At 35.1% G+C, this 14,784-nt stretch overlaps 7 protein-coding genes across 7 annotated transcripts; 2 read left to right on the top strand and 5 right to left on the bottom strand.

The window, feature by feature from the left end:
* Positions 1-162: 162 nt before the first annotated feature.
* On the top strand, positions 163-1,557 carry NCAS0C05890 (MIP/aquaporin family protein; the record flags this gene model as incomplete). Its single annotated transcript, XM_003675895.1, has 1 exon — positions 163-1,557. The coding sequence occupies one exon, from the start codon at positions 163-165 to the stop codon at positions 1,555-1,557; it is 1,395 nt and encodes a 464-aa protein (XP_003675943.1).
* Positions 1,558-1,905: 348 nt separating this feature from the next.
* GOS1 (Gos1p) lies at positions 1,906-2,577 on the bottom strand (the record flags this gene model as incomplete). Its single annotated transcript, XM_003675894.1, has 1 exon — positions 1,906-2,577. The coding sequence occupies one exon, from the start codon at positions 2,575-2,577 to the stop codon at positions 1,906-1,908; it is 672 nt and encodes a 223-aa protein (XP_003675942.1).
* Positions 2,578-2,964: 387 nt separating this feature from the next.
* Positions 2,965-3,762, bottom strand: NCAS0C05870 (succinate dehydrogenase iron-sulfur subunit; the record flags this gene model as incomplete). The annotated part of the gene is made up of 1 exon (XM_003675893.1): positions 2,965-3,762. The coding sequence occupies one exon, from the start codon at positions 3,760-3,762 to the stop codon at positions 2,965-2,967; it is 798 nt and encodes a 265-aa protein (XP_003675941.1).
* A 442-nt stretch (positions 3,763-4,204) lies between these two features.
* On the top strand, positions 4,205-9,811 carry ECM29 (Ecm29p; the record flags this gene model as incomplete). Its single annotated transcript, XM_003675892.1, has 1 exon — positions 4,205-9,811. The coding sequence occupies one exon, from the start codon at positions 4,205-4,207 to the stop codon at positions 9,809-9,811; it is 5,607 nt and encodes a 1,868-aa protein (XP_003675940.1).
* A 195-nt stretch (positions 9,812-10,006) lies between these two features.
* On the bottom strand, positions 10,007-11,173 carry UBI4 (ubiquitin; the record flags this gene model as incomplete). Its single annotated transcript, XM_003675891.1, has 1 exon — positions 10,007-11,173. One exon carries the CDS (start codon positions 11,171-11,173, stop codon positions 10,007-10,009), a length of 1,167 nt encoding a protein of 388 aa, XP_003675939.1.
* Positions 11,174-11,408: 235 nt separating this feature from the next.
* Positions 11,409-12,212, bottom strand: ENT4 (Ent4p; the record flags this gene model as incomplete). Its single annotated transcript, XM_003675890.1, has 1 exon — positions 11,409-12,212. The coding sequence occupies one exon, from the start codon at positions 12,210-12,212 to the stop codon at positions 11,409-11,411; it is 804 nt and encodes a 267-aa protein (XP_003675938.1).
* Positions 12,213-12,471: 259 nt separating this feature from the next.
* Positions 12,472-14,532, bottom strand: OCA5 (Oca5p; the record flags this gene model as incomplete). Its single annotated transcript, XM_003675889.1, has 1 exon — positions 12,472-14,532. One exon carries the CDS (start codon positions 14,530-14,532, stop codon positions 12,472-12,474), a length of 2,061 nt encoding a protein of 686 aa, XP_003675937.1.
* Between the last annotated feature and the right edge of the window lie 252 nt (positions 14,533-14,784).

Genomic DNA, 14,784 nt, shown 5'->3' with positions numbered 1-14,784 from the left:
TTTCCACTGAAATTTCAGCTAAAGCCTATCAATGCTCATGCATTGCCTTTTTTTCCATTGAACGAGTAGGTAAAAAAAGGCTTCTCCCATTTTACCAATGTGTAGAGTATTGTTATCACTCCTCGATCGTTTGCAATTATTTGGGAAGCTTCCAAGTTGACAATGGATATTCCAAAAGAAACTGATAATAATCAATGGACAATGCCTGATTGTAAAGAATTTACTGTAAAAAATGAAAATTACGATCTAGAAATGCAGTCGGTGGAGTTGGATAAATATGATTCCAAACAGGATTTTAAAATATTAGGTGCTTCTCTTTTATCAAATTGTCAAACTACAAGCATGTTTTCAGATGAATACTTGATTAGTAGCGATCCAAACACACTTTCGATACAAAATACTCATCCAATAAAAGAAGAAGATCAAGATGCTGCTGTTTTAAATTTGGCAAACCAAGGTAATTTTTGGTGTCGTTTTAGGAATTTATATTTAAAGGAGATATTAGCAGAATTTTTAGGTACAATGGTTATGATAATGTTTGGAAGTGGGGTCGTCTGTCAAGTTCTAGCTTCTAGTAAAATTGAAGAGCAGCTGTTTAAAAAAGCCATAAATCCTGCTAGCAATAAGACAGGTGAAGACTATATGGCACTGCCATCAATGATTGAAACCTTGGGGTCGGTCAATTTAAGAACTCCTAATGGAACATATGTCAATATTGCTCTAGGTTGGGCTTCCGCAGTTGTTCTTGGGTATTTTGCAGCAGGGGGAGCATCCATTTCAGGAGCTCATATGAACCCGTCGATAACAATTTGCAGTACAATATTTAGAAAGTTTCCTTTGAAAAAAGTTCCAGGTTATATTTTTGCTCAACTATTGGGCGCCTTTACAGGAGCGTTAGTCATTTTCATGTATTATCAACCAGTTATAGAGTTTGCTTATGTTGATTGGAAGGATAATGAAATTGTTGCTTCAATGTTTTGTGTGTTTCCCAGACCATTTTTATCTATCCGAAGACAATTTATCTCTGAATTTATAAGTGGTGCCATACTACAACTTGGAATATTTTCGATGACAAATCAATATAATAAGGCCTCCACCGATTTGTTTCCAATGTGGCTTTTCCTTCTAATCTTTGGAATAATGAGTTCGATGGGCTATCAAACGGGGACGGCCATGAATCTAGCTCGGGACTTAGGACCAAGATTAACCCTCCATGTTTTAGGATTCAACAAAGCCCTACTATGGAATGACCATAATTATTTTTTTTGGGTTCCACTGGTGGCTCCCATTCTTGGGGCAGTGACGGGGAGTTTGATATATGATTTATTTATTTTCCAAGGGCAAGAATCACCAGTCAATTGGCCATTCAAAACATATTGTCAAGTATTTTCAAAATTTAGGATCATCCAGTTGAAAAAAAGAGAAAAGAAGAAAATTGGTTCAATTGTTGAATACGCAGAAGTTACTAACCCAAATGGCGAAGGAATCCAAGAAAATAATTCAAATTTTCAAGAAGGTTTTCTCTCGACTCAAAAACAAACTTCACTCTCTAGCTAGAAGTGAAGTACCAACTAATAAAGTTTATTTAATGTTTTTGGACAGAAGGCTGTGGACTAAGTTAAAATAATGAGAATTTAATAATTGTTTATTTTGTATTTTATTATTTATAACTGAGAATGAAATTTTGAAATATTTAAAAAAGATATTAAAAATTAATAAATTACCCAAACAATTATTAGAGTAGTTCCATATTTAAAGTCATCTTACCTATGGGCTCCCTTGGGTTACTCTGATGAGGAAAAGCATGGATTGAATTAATTTTTTTGTATACTATACGACATCTTTCATAAATTGAGGGTTGGGAAATGATAATTATTTGTCTCTAAACGTATGTACAATACACAATTACCAAGTAAAGAATAGGAATAGTATACATAGAGTTGTCACAGTAGCCAATATAACAGCATTTTTCTTTCTTCTTGTGTTAATCTTCGAGATCACTTGGTTTAAACCTGGGACTCTTTGTAAAGTTTGTAAGATTCTATTATTTGCATTATGCAACAAATGTGATTGGTTCATAAAACTCTCCCTCGTTTCTACTGCCTGCATAATCAGTCTATCCATCATATTATGTGACTGATCAATCCTTCTTGATTCATTTTGAATGTATTCGTTTTCATCTTCATTTGTCAAATTATTGTTACTATGTTGGGCAATATCGTTCTTAACACTGAACAATAAGTTCAATCTATTGCGTTCTTGTTGAATGGAAGATCTAATATTACGGAAGTTCTTCCAATGATCTTGTAATACCTCCTTATGACGTTGCAATTGAGATAATTTTGAAGATGAAATATTTGGATTGGATTCGATTATGCCATTTAGAGAATCCACTATTTCTTGCCTCTTGAATAGTTTTTGTTCAATCTGAGTATCCAGAGATTTTTCTTCTTGTGATGCTTGTGAGCTGGTTGTTTGTGCAAATGTTGAATAACGAGATAAGAGCGATTCTGTTTTTGATTCTAGAGAGATTATTTGACCCCTGATGGTAACAAACGAACCCTTCCCATTGGACATGATTGTTGGTTGATTGCTGATAGGAATTGACTTACTTTTTTTGTTTGTGCTTCATTTTTGAATGTGGGTTAACGTTAACGTTAAAGCTAGATTTTCATTCAAAGAAAGTCAGAAGTAGCGCGACGTTGCTAACCCCAAAAAACAAAACAACACATAGTTGAGAGAAACAGTGTCAGAAAATACAGAATACAGGGAAAGCATTATCATAAATCTAATAAGTCTTTTAAAAAACTTTTTATGTAAATAAATAAATCGATAAATAAATATATAATCTATACCCTCCTAAAGTAAAGGGGGGTATAAAAATAAATAAACACATGTTCCCTCATTAAAAAGAGGGATAAATAAATATGAGTTGGTTAATAGGTTCCGGTAGTTGGAGAAAGATCACATCATAGCCAAGCTCTTCTTAATCTTAGCAATGGCAAAACCTGGATTCAAACCCTTTGGACAAGTCTTTGTACAATTCATAATGGTATGACATCTATAAAGGGACATTGAATTTTCCAACATTGTCTTTCTTGCCTTAGTAGCTTGATCTCTTGAATCTATCAACCAACGGTATGCTTGCATTAGGACAGCAGGACCCAAATATTCTTCTTGGTTCCACCAATATGAAGGACACGAAGTGGAGCAACAAGCACATAAGATACATTCATATAACCCATTCAATTTCTTACGATCTTCGATAGATTGTAAGACTTCCTTCCCATCTTCAGGATAAGAAGATCTTTGAAGATAAGGTTGAATGGATTTGTACTGTTGGTAGAAATTGGTCAAATCAGGGACTAAATCTTTAACAACGTACATGTGAGGTAATGGATAGATTTTCAATTGTTTGGATTCATTTTGATCAATCTTACAAAGACAAGCCAATGTATTTCTACCACCAATATTCATAGCACATGACCCACAAATACCTTCTCTACATGATCTTCTAAAGGTCAAAGTGGAATCTTGTTCATTCTTAATCTTTAAAAGAGCATCCAAGACCATGGGGCCACAACTATTTAAATCCACTTGGAAAGATTGCAAATGTGGTTTTTCAGTTGGTTGATCAGGATTCCATCTATAAACCTTGAAAGTCTTCATTCTAGGTTGTGTGGCCTGGGTAGTGGAAGCGAGCCCCCTGACGCCAATTGTTAATCTATTAAATACGTTTCTTCTTAGGAGTAAACCGTTCATTGTTTAATAACTGTCTCTGTACAAATTGTAAAGTTGCTCGAGCACTTCATCTAGACTTTAGGAGGAAATAGAGGTAAAAACACAAGAAGCATCCTAGTCGACCGATCCGTTATATATCAGATTGCACAACCGACATTGGCTAGCAGGGGAAATGCGAATTCCGAAACACCGAGAGGGCATTAAGCGCTATTTGTCTCTCCGCCAATGAAAAAGATCCATTATTGAAATGGGGAAATCCGCTTCCCAAAAGGTTCGAATGGCTTACTTTAGCAAGAGCGGGTAACTAATTTTTTACTTTTTAGTTTTCTTTGCCGCCGAGGTTAGATGTCCAAAGGGTTGATTATATAGATTTGCCACCCTTCAAGATGTTCCAGTAGCACACGACAATCCACCGATTAAGGACACAAACCACTAGCTTAGGTGGTCTTACATAATTGCAACAATGAGTCAGACACCGTTGACGGAGGCAAGAGAAAGAGAACTGGTAGAGAAAGTGGAATTGCGGTTGGCACTGTCAGATACCACTACGAAGTTCCAGCAGAGTTTGGACACATTTCTGGCACCACTATTGTTAAAGCTAGCCTCACCACATGCGTCTGTTAGACAAGCAGTTTTCAACTCTTTAAAGAATATATTATCAAGATTGAACGGTTCCACGGAGATCAAATTACCGGTGACCAAACTAGTGAAGCAGGCACAGAATCCTTCAACTGATAAGAACAATGATCCTTCGTTGGAATCAAACGTAGCATTATACAGTCTTCTGTTAGCTTCAAAGGGGATCGATCGAATTACTACGGGAGAGAAAAATGATTTATTACCTTTGCTAATGAATGGGATTTCGCACCTCGCTTCCACTACGGAAAAGGCAAGAATGTTCCATATTATTTGCAAAATTCTATTAACATGGAAGGCTCCATTGAAAGGATCCCCTGAAGAAGAAAAGATGAGAGATTTTCTTCATTTATCAAATGATGATGATTTACAATTTTTATTATCATATTTCACTAAATTTTTTCTTTTGAACCCAGCAAGGCCAGATCCTAATACACCAACTATTATCCCAAGAGGTTATACATGTCCTGGTTTAGCTATATCAGACGTTTCATTTTTTACATATGAAGCAGGTGTTACTTTTACAAAGGATCAAATGAATAAATTTAAATTTGCAATTTTCAAATTCGTTTGTAATGGATTTGTACCAGATGACCAATTATTAGTGAAATTCTTGGCTGTTTGTTCTACAGACAAATCAACTATATCTGATTCAGCACTACAATTTTGGAAAAGATTATCAATTCCATACGAGGATCAAGATTTTATTCAATATCTAATAGATCTTTATACTGGTATAAAGACAACGGGAATCCCACCTGTAAACCCATTATTACAAGAAAAAATACTATCCATTTTGAATTCAAGTGTTATAGCCACTAGTAATGCCCAAAACGTGTCTCTAATTTGCTCAATTGGTCTTCATTCTTCTGAGCATAAACTGAGGTCACAATGCTTAAATTTCATTCGTCATGTTGCCAAGTATAATCATCAAAATTTATTGCCCACTGATACAGATTCCATAAATACAAATATTGCATCATTGATAAGAAACAATCTTCATGCAGAAGGTTGGCCTAAATTACAATTGGGAGAATCAACGCCTGCATTCAATACAACAATATTACAAAGAAGATTACAATATGAAACATTAGGTGATATCTTGATGAAAGAATTCAGCTTGGTAGAAGATTTATCATTTATTGAATTCCTCTTTGATTCCCTACAGGGTGACTTGTCAGAGTTTAGAGCAAGTATTCAAGAAGCATTGATTTCGTTGACACCACATTTAAGAAAGTTACCAAGCTCTTCCAAAGATAAATTAAAAGGCATCTTAAAGAATCTTTTGAGTGACGATTTTAATCTCCAAGAAGCATCTTCTGACCAAAATACTAAGGATTCAACGATGGCATGCAGATTTGTGGCAATAAAATTTTCAAATGCTGCTTTTGAATTTAGTGATCCTGAGGCAAGAATGTTTAATATATGGGGTACATCACGTAATAATAAATTTGATGTTATAGAAGAATCGTGGAAAGGGTTACATCCATACTGGTATAGAGTTAATCAAGCATCAAATAACAATAATATAATAAAGACAGAAGATCGTTTGGCATCGAAAATTGAAGAAACTGAGTTTCCCGATTTTGAAGACTTTGTCATTCTTTTATTAAAGGAGTTGAATATTGCGGAAACTAGCAAAACAGCTACCCTCCATGATTGTCTCAATACAGCAGTTCGGTTTTTGAAGCAAATTCTAATATCCCAATCTATCAAAGGTGAATCTACAATTGTTGTTCAAGACCAAGATTGGTCCGTTAGAATTGATAAGGGGATAGAAGTAGATGATAAAATACCAGAATTGATGAAATCACATATTGCCAGACTTGACCAAGATTTACTTGTTAAACTCTTAAGGAGAATCTGTTCCGAATTTGTAATCAAGAATGACGTTGGGAATGTTATATCTTTATCGAACTATCAAGATTTCGTTTTTGGAGAAACTCTATTGATGTTTGTCAAACTCAGTAATATTCTGCTATTACAAAAGGTACAAGATTTCAGCCTTGATTTATTGCATTATATCGAAGGTATTCAAGTAAACAATAATAAAGATCTTGAGATAGCTGCAACATGCCTAGGAATTATCATCTCCAGCGTCGAACAAGCAACAGAAACTGAATCGATGATGAAGCCTCTCTCCCAATCTGATATTGCTTCAATTCCACTTTCTACCCTGTACGTTGCTTCATATGTCCTTCCACGATTATATTTACGGAATAAAATTAATCTGATTCCATCATCTTATATTGAGACTCTAGTAACTGCCGTTCTTCAACATTTGGCCGAAAATAAATCCAAGCCAATAATACTTAATTTAATTGGTCAAATATGCAAATATGGGTTATTACTTACCCTAACATCTACTGCAAGGATAAACTTTTTAGAGGCAGTTTTCCAATCATTGGAAAACAAATTAATCAATGATGAACTCGCCATTGAACAATGGGGATACCTTTCCTTATATTCTAATGAAATGAATAATTTTGAAAAAGTCTTCGAGAAGCTTTTTGAAACACATGTCTCAAAACAGATGGAATTTCTATTTTCTTCAGGGGAAGCCTTATCAATTTTGGCAGGTGGTTGGACCTCTAAATACTTAATGAAACAACTTGATTTGGTCGATATATCCGTAGAAAGGATACAGTCTTTGTTTAATACTAACCATGTCTCTTTTATTTTAAAGAAAATCTTTGAAGCATGTGATTCCACCAAACCCAGTTTAAGGAAGGCTGCGTGTATCTGGCTATTATCGTTGGTTCAATTTTTAGGTAAAGATGAAACAATCATAGAAAACTGTAAGAGTATTCATTTGAGATTCATGCGTTTTTTGGCGGATAAGGATGAAGTTCTCCAGGAATCCGCCGCTAGAGGACTAAGTATAGTATATGAAATTGGTAATACAGATTTACAAGAAGATATGGTGAAAGGATTATTACGGTCCTTTACCGATTCAACGGAAAGTGTGAAAATCAACTCAGGGTCCATTTCAGAGGAAACGACTTTGTTTGAACCAGGTGTAATGAATACAGGGGATGGATCTATTAGCACATACAAGGATATTCTCAATCTCGCTTCTGAGGTGGGTGATCCAGCATTGGTGTATAAATTTATGTCAGTGGCCAAGAGTTCTACACTATGGTCTTCCAGAAAGGGTATCGCGTTTGGATTAGGTGCCATTATGTCTAAATCCTCACTAGAAAAGCTGCTACTACAGGACGAAGGGACTGCAAATAAATTAATTCCGAAATTATTCAGATACAGATTTGATCCTTATCCAACAGTTTCTAGATCTATGAATGAAATATGGAATACATTAATAACAGACTCAACAGCCACAATTACTTTATATTTCGATGCTATTTTAAGAGAATTGTTAACAGGAATGTCGAATAAGGAATGGAGGGTACGTGAAGCAAGCACGAATGCGCTTCTGCAATTAGTCCAAACTCAGCCTCAAGAAAAGTTTTCAGATCAAATATTAGAAATATGGACTATGGGGTTCAGAACTATGGATGATATTAAAGAAAGTGTACGTGAGACTGGTACTAAATTTACTACTGTTTTATCCAAAATGTTAGCTAGGTCTATTGATACTAGCAAGGGTATAACGCCTGAAAAATCAAAAGAAATATTGGAAACAATTTTACCATTTTTTCTTGGGACAAAGGGTCTTAACAGTGATGCAGAAGATGTTCGAAAGTTTGCCTTGTCTACAGTGATAGATTTGGTGAAAACAACGGGATCGGCAATTAAACCATTTGCGCCACACTTGGTTTATGAATTTACCTTATTATTTTCATCTATTGAACCGCAAGCGTTCAATTACCTAGCTCTCAATGCTGCAAACTATAAGATTGATTCAAATCTTATTGACACACATAGAAAAAATGGGGTCACATCATCACCATTATTTGAAACTATAGATAAACTAATTTCAATTTCTGACGATGACTCACTTGAAGAACATGTCAATTCTACTATAAAATCGATTAAAAAATCAGTTGGGCTACCTTCTAAAGTAGCTGCCTCTCAAGTGTTAGTCTTATTGGTAAAGCGATTCTCAACTGATTTGAAACCCTATTGTGGGAAACTTTTAAAGGCATGCTTAAACATGCTGGATGATAGGAATGAGGCAGTTTGCGTTGCCTTTGCAAATTCTATGGGTTATCTCTTCAAAATTGCTGGCCTTGATAAAGCTGTTAAGTATTCAAAGTTGTTAACGGAACGTTATTTCTCAGCAAATAATGCATCCTCTAAGAAAATTGTAGGAGTTACAATTGAATCGATCATGACACAAGCATCTTCACAATTTGAAACTCTTGGAGATATATTTATGCCAGTAATTTTCATTGGTTCCAATGATACTGAGAGTGTAATAAGATCGCTATATGCAAAGATCTGGACCGAAGCTTCCTCATCTGGAGTAGGAACCGTAAAATTATACTTGAATGAGATTTTGAACCTACTTTCTTCTAACATAAAATCCAATGATTTTGTTATTAGAAGAACATGTGCAAAAGCCGTTTCGAGTCTTGGTGATAAAGTTGATACATCTATCCAGGATAAACAAATATCAAACTTGTTTGCAATTTTAAAAGAGGCATTAGTCGGAAGGTCCTGGGATGGGAAAGAGCTCTTGGTGGATGCCTTAGTTTTATCAGTTAGCAAATTTGGTGATTACGTCCAAGAACATGGCGAGCTTAACGAGTCACTGAAGAAGACTCTGAATCTTGAAATTTTACGTAAAAATGACGAATATGTGAAAAAGATTCTATGCCCATATGCCAAGTTCATCAAAATTTTCCCAAGTTCAGAGATGTTGGCGACTTTGCTTGAAGTGTCACAAAATGTGCTCTCTAAACTGGTTGTTGACTCTGAGGGAAGTGGTTCCAAAAATGAAACAGAAAATGAAAGTAACGTGTCTGCAAAACGGATAAAAATTGGTACAGATATGAATAGAAAATCATCCAAGGAAAATATTGCTAATGAAGAATACACAGTTCAACTTTTAAACTCAATGGTTGATATTTATGCAAAGCTAATGAAAAACGACGTTGATACTTCACCAACACCGTTAGTGAACTTTATTGTTCGTACCCTAGAATGGCTTTATTCCAATGATAACGTTATTTATACGTGGAGGACACAATTGGCAACAAATGAAATTGGTTATAATTTATTAGACTTTTGCATGAAGAACTATGAAACTACACTTTTTTCGCCGATTGAGAGGCTTTGGGAATTATCAGTCAAGTATAACAGCTCCAAAGAAACGATAGAAAATGTTAAGCTAAAGTTGGTTAAATTTGGTGGGAAATTAATGGGCACCTTCCCACAGGTAAGATCAAAGGTAGAGGCTACTTTATTATCATTGCCAGAGATTGATACAACCTCAAGGCTTGCAATCGAATTAAAGAATATTGGACTTTAGATAGATTGACTTCAAACATTATTTTGATGCATTCAATATACATATATATATTATATATACCTATAAAATTAAAAAAAATTGGTAATCTTTACTCTAATAGAGCTTATATGGACTCTTGTAAGGGCGAATATATTTATACATTCGTTTATCTAACTTACTTTATAAATAAGAAACTAGACATATAGTCGTAAATCATCAAATTTTTTTTTGATGAATTTGCATACCACCTCTCAATCTTAACACCAAGTGTAAAGTAGATTCTTTCTGAATATTATAGTCAGATAATGTTCTTCCGTCTTCCAGTTGTTTACCAGCAAAGATCAATCTTTGTTGGTCTGGTGGAATACCTTCCTTGTCTTGAATCTTGGACTTCACATTATCAATAGTATCGGAAGATTCAACTTCTAGAGTGATGGTCTTACCAGTCAATGTCTTCACGAAAATTTGCATACCACCTCTCAATCTTAACACCAAGTGAAGAGTAGATTCCTTTTGAATATTGTAGTCTGACAATGTTCTTCCGTCTTCTAGTTGTTTACCAGCGAAAATCAATCTTTGTTGGTCTGGTGGAATACCTTCCTTGTCTTGAATTTTAGACTTGACGTTATCGATGGTGTCTGAAGATTCCACTTCTAAAGTAATGGTCTTACCAGTTAAAGTCTTGACAAAGATTTGCATACCACCTCTCAATCTTAACACCAAATGTAGAGTGGATTCCTTTTGAATGTTGTAATCGGACAATGTTCTTCCGTCTTCTAGTTGTTTACCAGCGAAAATCAACCTCTGTTGGTCTGGTGGAATACCTTCCTTATCTTGAATCTTGGATTTGACGTTATCAATAGTATCGGAGGATTCCACCTCCAAAGTAATAGTCTTACCAGTTAAAGTCTTGACAAAGATTTGCATACCACCTCTCAATCTCAACACCAAGTGTAAAGTAGATTCTTTCTGAATATTATAATCAGATAATGTTCTACCATCCTCTAGTTGTTTACCAGCGAAAATCAATCTTTGTTGGTCTGGTGGAATACCTTCCTTGTCCTGGATCTTGGACTTGACGTTATCGATGGTATCTGAAGATTCCACTTCCAAAGTAATAGTCTTACCAGTCAAAGTCTTCACGAAAATTTGCATACCACCTCTTAATCTTAACACCAAGTGCAAAGTCGACTCCTTTTGAATGTTGTAGTCGGATAAGGTTCTACCATCCTCTAGTTGCTTACCAGCAAAGATCAATCTTTGTTGGTCAGGTGGAATACCTTCCTTATCTTGAATCTTAGATTTGACGTTATCAATAGTATCGGAGGATTCCACTTCCAAAGTAATGGTTTTACCGGTTAAAGTCTTGACAAAGATCTGCATGGTTTCTAAATTAGTTTGCGGTTGTTGTTGTAGTAGTAGTTTCTAGCGTTTGAGCGTAGTAGTTGTTGTTCTTGAGCTGGAAATGGGTGGCAAAAGTGACAAAAAGTGTGGAAAGGGGGCAACTATCTTCCTTTTATACTTTCACGGCGCAAAAAGAAACGCGGAGTCTTTCAGGGCTTGGCGCGCCAAAAGAAAGAAGTCATGTTAGGGTTTAATCTTTAGGGCTGGTTAGGGTTCATCTGAAGGGATTCTTGCTTACGTTATCTTTTCGACTCTTGAATAATTCTGATCTTTCATCTGGGACAGTATCCTCCTCTTTCAATGGATCCAGGTTGAATCGAGCATATTCGTTCGTGTTTCTGACAGGCCTTCTCTTTAGATCCAAACTGGTAGTGCCCGATCTGTAATTGGCCGTCCGGGCTCCCGTGTGTAAATCAGGTGATAATGGTCTTAGCATCCGATCAATGCCATCTTCTCTCCTGTCAGATGTCGAGTGTGACCTAACCACATTCTCCCCAGGAGACATTATGTTTTTCAAATGAGAATTATCTGTAGACTTCCTCCCCGGGGATGAAATACTTGATCTGAATTGAACAACATCTTTCCTTCGTTCTTCCAATAAATCATCATCCTGTATTAATTCCATTAGATCTGCAGCAATGGATTTAATCTCGGGTCCCATCTTATCATCTTTAGGGTACTCCACCTTTTCAGATATTAAATTGGATATTAGTGATGAATTGTTACGAATCCATGCTACAAATTCATTGGATCCATTGTTAATTAAATATGCCATCAATGTCAAAGTCTTAATGATGAAAATGCAATTCTTATGACTAGTCTTTCTGGAATATCCTGAAAGACGTTTCTTAAGTACTTGGACAATCTCCTTCAAAGTCTTGGGACTATACGTTAGTACTGAGATTTCATTCATCAACGTCCCCGTAGCGCCCATTGTTTCATCTTCATTGGTAGCTTGTTTAACTTTAGATTCTGTCGGGCTCTGTACAAAACTTTTCACCGTCTCAAATAGGGGCATTTTGGAATCCAATTGTGACTTGACAAATTTGGCTAACTCACATTCGAGGTAATCACAATGGAATGCGATGTTTTTTACTGACTAAATTTTCAGAATTTTTCAAGTTTTTTGTCCCGCCAAGTAATTATTTAATTTTCTCTTCCGTGGATATATAATGCATGTATAGATTTATATGAGATATACTCTTTGAAAAATTAGTTTGCACCATGTACGTATAAAATATCATTATTATTGTCCTATATATCATACATACAAATCTTCATCCATCATTAGTTGAAGTTTCTTCTAATTCTCTCCAAAGCCATTTTCTCCATATATCACCGGCCATATTCAATAAATTGTTGAAAGAATGTGAAGATTTACCATCATTCCCTAATTCAATCAACATATGTGACGCAGATGTTGTTGACGACATAGAACTCAAAGATTTATTGGCAATTGACGTTGTACTGTTATTGTTTGTTGATGCTATTGTTGCAGTGGAGGACAAATTTTCAAGTTCAGGTAATAACTTATTATTTTCTGAATCATATAGTTTTTTAAAATTAAAATCATCTGTCTTGGAAATCATCGGTATATTATTCAAAAATTCTAGGATTTCAGTTTCTTCAAACTCCAATAGTTTAAACTCATTATATTGTAAGATGGCAATGTAAATGAAAATCATCTCGACATGTGGGTCAATCAAAGAGTAAGGTAACATATAGGACGATGAGGCTGATTGTTCAATTTGTTGTTGGTCCCTTATTGGATTATCCTCGTATCTATTTCGATACAGTAGCTCTTTGAAAACGTTGTAATCATAGGGAAATTTATTAGAACCTAATGCGATACAATCCAAATCAGGGAACCAAAAGGGATCATTCTTTTTTATAAAAATTTCGTGATCACATATCGTATTTTTGTCAGGTCCTTTATACAATTGATCAAATTTTTTATTATTATAATTTAGGAAAAAATTTATGGTATCCATATTTGGTTTGGGTCTCCAACCTAATAATAAATCCCATAATCTACCTCTATCTTGTCTTTGTAATGATCTTGAACCTGAAAATTTCAACCACCAATATAGCCATTTTGTCTTTACCGATGTTGGTTGTAATGAGCTTTCCTCTGTTAAAGGTTGATACAATTCAGGTAATATTGATGAAAATGTTTTGAAGAACACTTGTGTTTGAAATGAAAGATCACCACCTGATAAAATGGGGAAATAATTTGTTAAATTCGATTCTTGTGAGGGGAATTCCTTATTGATTCTTCTATGAGCCATTGTCGTGTCAGGGCTATGTAAGATAATCAACGTTATTCTTTCAAACAATTGATCAAACAAAAAGAAATTAGAATTTACATTTGTTAATTTTAGTTTTGATTGAATTTTCTTCGGGAATGGATATTCATCATAGAGATAAGCTAATGATTGAGACGACAGAGGGTTTTCCTCCTCTTCCTTTGGAGAACTAACTTTAGAATTCCTATTATCGTTTTGTGTATCACGAGCGGACGAAGAATGAGTATGTGAATGACTATGCCTTTTCCCCGTGAGTAAGATGGGACCTCTCAAATTGTTATCATTATTTGGCAGAGGAGAACACCATTCAGCCAAGCCAAGGGCTACCCATGCTAACCCATTTTCATATTTAAATATTTGAGACCATTTATTTAAAAATTTCAAAATGGTATTCTTCAAGATTTCAATTATTTGATGTTCCTCATGTATCGATAAGGTATCCTCTAAAAGCTGTTCCTTGCCATTAGAATTTGTAGAATGATGTCTTGTATGGAAATATTTCTTTAAATCATGTATAATGGTAGACTCCAGATCATGGTTATTGTTGGTATTAGTGGTTGTGGTTGTTGTCGATGATGATGACAATAAATTATTATCTTCCGTATCTTCCGTATCAGTATTCTTGCTACTTGTAGGTTGTAGTTGATGCTGTTTCTGTTTGTCATTCAATGCATGGTAAGAATTAGTTGTAGAATCCCAAGATACTGTATTAGGGAAGATGTTTGGTGATATGCACATGGGATGATATTTCAATAGGATTGGCCAAACCAAATGTCTTAATTGAGGTGGAATACCGTCATTTCTAGCGATGTATGCCAGCGAACTATGATCATTAATATTTATCAGTTCGATGATTGTTTCTATAAGTTGTCTGTTACGAAATTGTTGTTTAACATTTTTCAAATGATGAGAATTTGAAATGGGGGTCTTTTTATCTGGCATTATTTGATTAATGATCTCAAACCCCTTTGCAAATGAATGGAATGTGAGCTTAAGAACATGGACGATCTTGCAATTGAATGAATCATTCATGGGATCTAAATTTCTTCAAATTTCATCGTTGCGCTTAGAAAAATGTCACATATTAGAGATATTGTTGTATAACCAGATATCTCTATCTATACATATTAGGAGTTATAAGAGCAAGATTGTCTATTGAGGGATGTAATATAGTACTGTTTGTAAATAATACCTTTCCCGGATTGTTCCAAGATCTATATTAGAGCACCGTGATGGCAAGCGATGGAACAAAAGGGCGTTCATAAGGCAATATCTCTTTCAGAA

Source organism: Naumovozyma castellii, chromosome 3, assembly GCF_000237345.1.
Source record: "Naumovozyma castellii chromosome 3, complete genome".
Lineage (NCBI taxonomy): Eukaryota > Fungi > Ascomycota > Saccharomycetes > Saccharomycetales > Saccharomycetaceae > Naumovozyma > Naumovozyma castellii.
The sequence above is the reverse complement of the archived record's forward strand: the minus strand, read 5'-3'. Positions and strand labels throughout refer to the sequence as shown.